Source organism: Gossypium raimondii, chromosome 11 (assembly GCF_025698545.1).
Source record: "Gossypium raimondii isolate GPD5lz chromosome 11, ASM2569854v1, whole genome shotgun sequence".
Taxonomy (NCBI): Eukaryota; Viridiplantae; Streptophyta; class Magnoliopsida; order Malvales; family Malvaceae; genus Gossypium; species Gossypium raimondii.
The window spans coordinates 60,889,129-60,897,673 of record NC_068575.1 but is presented as its reverse complement, the minus strand read 5'-3'; the positions used below and the strand labels follow the sequence as shown (position 1 = coordinate 60,897,673).

Genomic DNA, 8,545 nt, shown 5'->3' with positions numbered 1-8,545 from the left:
GCAATTTTACCAAATTAAGTGATGACTCAAGGATGAAATTTCAAAAGATTATAAAGGGCAAAATGGTCAAATAGAGAGAGAATTCTAGAAGGTAACGATGATGTTTGTGATATTTTTAATTAATTAATTAGATAAATATTATTTAATTAATATTTTATTAAAAATTTTAGTATTATTTTATTATTAAATGATTAATATAAAAGGGAGGAAAGATTTCATCATCTTTCCATGCAACCAACGTTAGAAGAGAAGAGAATAAAGAAAGTTTTGTTTTCTTTACAATTTGGTCATTTCACAAAAAATTCACTATTTTCACCTAGAAATCAAAATAATTTCCATAGCTTCCAAGAGAGAAAAATAATAAGGAGACAATGGGGAGCTAGAATGTCAAGTTAGATTCAAGAAATAGAAGCTGGAGGAGAGAGAAAATCAAGTTAAAGATTGAAATCAATAGCATAAGGTAACAACATCAAGATTTCAATATATTTTTAAGTTGTTATTGTTGAAAAAGTATGGAAATGATGTTATAGTAGAGTTTTCTTAAATAAAATATTATGTTCTTGATATATTAGTGAAGGGAAATAAGTGAAAATGATGGGAAATATTATAGAGAAAGGGAATAAGGGAGTTATAAATTTAGTAATCAACATCTTGCACTAAAACAGTTCTGGACAGCAACAGTAGGTTAACTTTGAAAAATCACCATAAATTGTGGAAATCGAATTAGAGGATGAAAAAATATGGAATTAAATCTTATTAAGTCTAGTTTTTCATAGAAGAAACAATGTAAGTAATGGAATTGTAAATCATGAAATATAATAAATTTTGTGAGACAAGGTCAGAATGAATTCGGGTTCCCTTGTTCTAACTTTGGAAAATCATAAAAAATTTGAATAAAAATAATTAGAGGCTTAAATTTTTATGTTTAAAATCCTGAATGAGTCTATTTTCAATAGAAACAAACAGAAACATCATCCAAATTATGTACAAAGAGATAATTAATTTTTAGTGAAGAGGGGTCGGAACTGTCAAACAGTGAAATAGAGGAAACTTTAAAGAATAAAATGTACTTATTGGTTAAACCAAAAATTCTGAAAATTTTATGGTAAGAAGATATGTGAGTCTAGTTTCATATGAACTTAGCGGATCTTAATTCAGAGTTCTGTAGCTCAACATATAAATAATTTAGTGACTATGACTCAAGTGAACAACTTTGAATTAATCTATAAATAAATGATGGGATTATAGATAATGTTACATATAAGCTTATTATACATTAAGGATGTGGAACGGAGAGGAGGAGGAGGAAAATAAATGATTATTCAACTAGCATGAGTTTTTATTAAAATGGCCAATTTGCATGTTTTAGGTTCAAAGACTAAATTGAATAAAAGTAATATTTTAAGGGTATATTGGTAAAAATGTTAAAAAGTGACCAAATTGCATGAAATGAATTGTTTTATTATTTAAATTAATAAATTGAATGAAATATTAATTTAGATCATGATTGGGTGGAAATTAGAGGAAAATAGAAAATTACCATAATGTCCCCGAATTTTTGGTATTTCGTAATTTAGTCTGTAAGTTCGTGTAACTTGAATTATATTCTTAAATGCTTGAAATGTATGTTATTGATGTGAATATGATTTGAATATTCATTGTATGAAAATTGATGAAACATTGATATATTTGATAAAAAGGGGAATAATGCATTGGATGGATGTATGAATGTTTATCACACTATCAATTAATTATATCAGTAATTTTGGATGTTTTGATTCTGGTTATAATGACATGTATGAGTTAAATTGGCCAACGTTAGCTCATTAATGTTTTGATTTTGATTGATTTTAAATATGAATGCTTGATGAAATGAAATGTCTGTAAATAAATTTGTAAACTCCGGTAATGCTCTATAACTCTATTCTAGAGATGGATACGGGTTAGGGGTGTTACAAGCGATCCAATCTTCAAAATTGTATTTATCATGCATATAAACTTTTAAAATTGATCTGATATTTAGGGGGTTGACAATGGCCCCGACCCCTTAAAATGGTATATTTATGTTTTGGTCCTTTAATATTTATAAAATTTTAAAGTTGGTACATGATAAAATTGCACTTTGCCCTCAAAATGATAAGTTTTTTTTATTTAGTCTTTTAAAAATTGTAAAGATATAAACTATAAAAATAGCGAAATTGCATTTTAACTCTCATAAAATCATACAACTTAATTTCAAGCCTCGAAATTTTTTTTGGTTTCTGCCTTGCTTATATCTCTACCATATTGATCTAAAAAGTGTATATATTAATATTTATCGAATTCTGGAATTTTTTACATAAAACAAATAAATTTACATCAAATTTTGCATGCATAATCTATATAAATGGAAAATAAAATATAACATTAGATTGTTAAAATATTAATTTTATAAAAATACGAAAAATTATAAAACCAAATCCTATTATTTTAAATATATGAGTAATTTTTAAAATGGTGGATATATATTATCAAGTGGGGCAATTAGCACCATAAACAAAAACCTTTTCCTTATTTAATTAATTATTCTGAATGAAATTATTTGTAAGTCTAATTGCTAAACACGAAAAATCATGAGTGTTAATTATTTAGATTTAAAATATATGATATGCAATAGTAATTATACGTGTAGGTTTCGAATTTCATCAACTATTATTATTATGTGTGAACTTTAGTTAATCAATCTTAATGTTGCTTAATTTCTTTATGTTTATTTAATTTTACACTTTATTCTAATTTTTAATCTGTAATGTAATAATTTGATTTTATGCTTCAAATATATATTTGTATTTGTATTTTAATTATATTAATTTGTAAACTTTCAAAAAAGAAATTCTTTGTTAATAAAAAAATTTATAACCCATTTAAGAAACATCTACCGGGTGAAGCATCGTTTATTGAGTCTAATTTCACCCACCATCTTCGAATATAATAGAGGACGTTTGAAATTACCAATCATGGTAATTTCCAATAAGGTCCCGATCATACACCACAAGCAATGTGTTGGGAGCGTAAGAAGAGACAACATTCATGACCCACAATGGATCGTCAACAAGAGCTGCAGCCAAAACTCCATAAACAGTGTTCAGGGACTAACTATTTGTAGTGCTTGGCCCGTACTCTGCACTTTCTGTCATCTTTCTTTAAAGCACCGGCGCTCCCGCCGCGAACATCCGAAGTGCGAGCGGGCGCAACCCGCAACCTCTCCGGCCACTTCGGAAGGGATTCCAAGGCTGATTTCGTAAGCTTCGGGTCCAGAACTAATACGCACGGTCGGAGCGAAGTGTTCCATGCCGAATCGGGTTCGAGACTGTTGTCACACATGGCCGGATACACATCTGGCTCGGCAAGTCTTTTAACGTAGCAATCGTTATCCAAAGGTTTCTGCCACACAGCAATGTCACCTTTTTGGCATACAATTTAAAGCACATTGTCGTAATCTGATTTCAACTCTTCCATGGTTGTGTTCCATCCACGTCACCGGTTCTCGTGGTTTATCGGTGGCCAAGACAAGACCCAGAAACCGCCGGGACGAAGTATTCTATGAACTTCTCGAGGAGATATAAATTCCACCTGAAAAGCAAATAAGAGCTTTATATATTGTTTAAAAAATAAGAACTGCAGTAAAAAATTTAGGGTAAATTGCACACAATGCCACACGCAACTATTCATTTAATTTCAAAAATTACAATTACAAGTTAATCACCGGCCATTTTACTTTGTAACAGTCAGATGTTGTCATTAAGTTACTATTCATGATAGGGTAAATATATACACACAAATATGCATATAATACATGCATATATAATATTTCTAGATATATGACGTTTATTTTTATATACCTAATACACATTAAAAATATAATAGGAATATATAAAAATATTTAGGCAATAAGGGTGGTTGGCCCGCGCGAAAAATAAAATTATTTTTAGGGACTAATTTTAAATTTTTGAAAAAATCAAAATACAATTTAATCATTCTACTGGTTCATAATCGAAATTATACAAAATATTTTCCCCATTTAAAGAGTGCAAGGCCCACCCTTCGTTTTACAAAGCAGAGTGAAACAAGCAATTGAGCAAATAGGTCAAAATTCATACATTGATCGGATTTTGGCATCCCTAGCTTTAACCAATAGCAATATTGCAACTTGAATCATATTAGTAAAGCTAATTCAAAAGAGTTAGATGTTGATATATTCCATAATAATGAGACCGAAACAACACCGAAAACATACAACAACGTTGTTTTTACTTAAATGGATATAGTAACTCTTCCTTGGTTCTTCCATCTATCTTCTTCTAATAAAACACCAGCTCAACAATATAAGCCCATCAGACAGCAATTTTTGCTGCTCCAGTTCAGCATCCCTGTATTCATGCACCCAACAGCAGCCCAATTTACTACCGCCACTTCTTTTCCGATAATGATATGAGCTGCAAAAGAGGAAACAACAGACATCTTTGGTATTATGATAAAAACAATGGATTGTAGCTATCATGAACGGAATTCGAATTATTAAAAACTGGAAGAATGCAGCTCAAAACATACAATCAAATGAGATAAAATTTTAAAAGGGGATTCTTTCTGGAATGTTTCTTTGAACTCCTCTAGCAGCTGGACGTGGAGGCGGCTCCTTAAGGTGAGGGATCTTGCTGCTGAATCCATTTTGCAGTTCCCTATTGGTGTCTATGTGTCTAACACTAAGCTCTGGGAGGATACTTGAATGAAAGGGGAAAAGGTACCTTGGCAGACGCTTATCTGGTTTCCACTCCATGTGCCTAAACACTCACTTATTGCATGGATGGCTATTTTGAACAGGCTACCTACAAGAGACAGGTTAATTGCTTGTGATCTTAACATTGATAGCAGTTGCCTTCTATGTTCCTCTGCTACTGAAACAAGAGACCACATCTTTTTTGAATGTGAGTTCTCCCGAAGGTCTTGGGGATTGATTTTGGATCTCTGTGGTATTATAAGATCTATTGGGACTTGGGCTATGGCTTACTTGAAAGGTAAGTCTCTCATAGTTTGCATTCTCAAACTTCCATGGACTGCATTTATACATATCATTTGGTGTGAGCGGAATGGCAGACTCTTCGGCAAACCTTCTAATCCGGTGGAGGTCTTGCTTTCAAGAATTCAAGAAGTGGTGAGAATGCAGCTGAATGGTAAACAGATAAATAGGATGGACACCATTAACCAACAGCTTTGCTTGACTTGGGGCTTATCTAGTACCTGAATGCATAGTTTTTTTTTCTTGTATAGGCTTTGTATAGTTTCTTGTTGACTGATGTTGTTCATGTAGCAGGTTTTTCTGCTTCTTGAGTAATGAATTCTTCACTTATCCAAAAAAAAAAAAAATTTATGACCCGAATTCGCCGATGCTTTCACTATCATATCAGGTTATGAGAATCTAAGCTTCTCCGAACCTAATCACTGTCTAATATGGCAACACACATGCCCTACTTGATGATGCCTACACCGACCCATGCACAAATATAATGTGTAAAGAAGCACCGACGGGAATTGATAACCAACCTGACGAGCCACCTGTGCCAGTCGCCGACTGTCTCGAGATGATTCAGTTGTCAATGTTGACTTTTCTGAGTCTAGAGAACCGTTTCGTTTATCCTCTGTCTTCCTTTTAGAATTATCATTATCAAGTGAGCAATCTCTATCGGGGCTGCTCAAAGGATCCTTCTTCCGCTTTCTTGTGTACATGAGAAACTTATTATTTACCAATTGAGTAGAAGATCCTTCGGACACTTTAACATCTGAGTTTACTGCAGACACATCAACCATCTCAAGATCCGGTTTGCAAAATGCATCCCCTAAATTCTCAACCAATCCACCGTCTAACCTTGTTGACTGTTTTTTGTCTACCAGCAATTTACCATTGTTTTTGTCATTGTCAACTTTTTCATATCCTGATTCTGTAACTGCTTTCACTGCATTCGGAGGCGAACTGGGGATAGAAGGAGATTGAGAACCCTTCAGAGCATCGTGATTGATGATCCTAGAATCTTCCCCGAATCGAGCATTCTCATCGGCAGCATGTGAAAAACTTTCAGCGCACAGTAGATCAGATTCTTGGTGTGTTGCTACGACCCGATCACACATATACATCGGCGAGGTAGCTCTATTTTTCTTATATCTAGCACCTCGTTTCCTTTTCTTACGAAAAGGACCAAGAGGAAGTGCTCGGATGATGTCGTGAACATCATTTTGCATCGTTTTGAACTCATTCGTTCTTTCCTCGGGTCTGCCATTATCAGTTCTCAGAGAAGATTTCGAGTGCATATCCTTCCTTTCATCATCTTCTCTAGCGTTTTCATTCTTTGCATCATCTACTTGCCCGGAAAGAGATAGATTTTCATTCAACAGACACCTCTCGAGTGCACGAATCCTCTGAGTGCACCCATTTCTATACAGGTCAGGCTCTTTTCGTCTCATCACTATGGAAGCAAAATCAGGGTTACAAACGTAGCAATTATCCTTACAAGAACACTTAATACCCACATTTGTTCCACTCGGACATGAACTCTTGATGTCAGAAACTGTCACAATGTCAGTTTGTGCATCGAGCAGAGAAGATCTAACAGACCCGAAATCGCTGATCGTTTTTACATTGGACATTTCTTCAGAAGCAGCAACATCGTGTCCTGATTTTTGTTCGCTCGAACACTGCATTGAGTTTTTAGTCAGCTTCTCCAACTCATCCTGTACTTCTCTCAACTCTGCTCTAAGATCTCTAACTATATCCTCGGCTTCCCCTAGTTGTGCTTCGAGCTCCTCAATTCTTTTCTGTTGATTCAAAGACATCATCTCCGCTTCATTAACCTACAATCACGGAGCAGACATCAAATACTGTAGTTTTAAGCATTGGCTCAATTGGACCAACTATTTGTTTTCCATAGATAACCTTGAAAGCACACATTTACAAGGGTATGGCCTTGAAATACAAGGGAACATTTATAGAAGTTCAAGCTTATAAGATATGGTGGATCACAAGATAACAAAATGATCTCCATTATAAGATACAAAATAAACAATCTAGATTATCTGCTTCAATCTTATGCGCATATACCAGTAAATTTTCATGAATGAATACATTAGTCTCACCATAAAAGCAACCCATTGAAAGGAAAGGAAAGCAAATACAGTTACTAACAGAAAACAACCGCATAACCAAAATGGAGTTGAATTCTTTCAAGCTCACTTTCTCGTGTATAATGTTCGAAATGCTTTTTACTAAAAGCAATCAAACCAATTATATGAAATTCCCTTTTAGCGTTACAAATTTAATGGAAACTACTTCTATGCAATCAACTTAGCAAATTGATACAAAAACAAATTATCCAGAGAAAACCCACATTATGGAACTTTATGCAGTTAACGAAACAAAAATTATAACATCGGCACTGAAACATCATCAGACACGAACAAAAATAACAGAAACAATGGCAATCCTAAAAACCAAACAGTTACCTTAGCGTCCAACATCTGTTTCAACCTAAGCAACATATGTAATGCCTCGTCTTTAGCCGCGAACAGCTCCTGCTGGTACCGGAGAGCTTTCCTTTCCGACACCATTATCCTCGCCGCCGCTTCTTTAGCCGTGTTCAAAATTATTTCGGCATAAGCCTTCTTCAAAGCCGTCAATTTCTGTTCAAAAAACAAAATACCCAGAAAACATGAAGCAAAACCCACGTAAAAAATATCATTTTTTAATAAAAGGATCGAAATCAACTCTTTCTTAAAAACAAAACCCAGCAATTTTTGAAAAAAAATGAAATATTGAAAATTCGCTCCCAAAAAGAAAAGAAAGAACAATAACTAGATTATGAAGAAAAGTAGTAGAGATACTTTACCTCTGAATCGGCCATTGTAGCCACTAATGCATCGAACAGATGCTGTATCTTTCAGACCAAATTGTAAAGAAGAAGAAGAACAGAATAAAAAGGGAGGTTGTTTGGTTTTTAGTTTTATTTTTTTTTGTTTCCCTTTCCCTTGAAGCAGCTGTCAGTTGGGAACTGAAAGTCCTTCACGTTATTACCAAACTACCCTTTTCTGTCTGTTTTATTTACCAACACGCCACTTCAGCTGACACAACGGTCGAACCGGTGCGGTTCTTCTGTCCAATTGTTTTCCTGTTCTATTCTTCTTTTTCTTATTGAACAATTGGCGCGCGCCTACTGAGGGGCCCACTTTGTGAAAAATTTTTATATGACGTGGAAGAACGAGAGATCACACGTGGCTAAATGCATGCAGTGGTTTTGCGTTGGGAAGTGCGAGGAATTTGTGTGATCCGTCCGTGGTAGATAAGTTAAAATAGTGCTCATGATCGGTCGGATTCGGGTAATGTGTTAATAAAATTTTAGATACGTTTTTTAAGTTCAGATTTAGTTTGAAAAATGAGATTAATGGGAGTTTGGATAGACGGTGTGTTTATCTGTAATTAGTGTAAAAAAAGCTGTGGCGGTAAGATTAGATACTGTAGCGA

General features: G+C 34.2%; 1 protein-coding gene across 1 annotated transcript; it reads right to left on the bottom strand.

Moving 5' to 3' along the window:
- Positions 1 to 4,113: 4,113 nt before the first annotated feature.
- LOC105802016 (uncharacterized) lies at positions 4,114 to 8,045 on the bottom strand. Its single transcript, XM_012633414.2, has 4 exons — positions 7,914 to 8,045; positions 7,531 to 7,707; positions 5,581 to 6,882; positions 4,114 to 4,475 (listed from the first exon to the last, which is right to left on the bottom strand). The coding sequence occupies exons 1-4, from the start codon at positions 7,926 to 7,928 to the stop codon at positions 4,443 to 4,445; spliced, it is 1,527 nt and encodes a 508-aa protein (XP_012488868.1). The 5' UTR covers positions 7,929 to 8,045; the 3' UTR covers positions 4,114 to 4,442.
- Between the last annotated feature and the right edge of the window lie 500 nt (positions 8,046 to 8,545).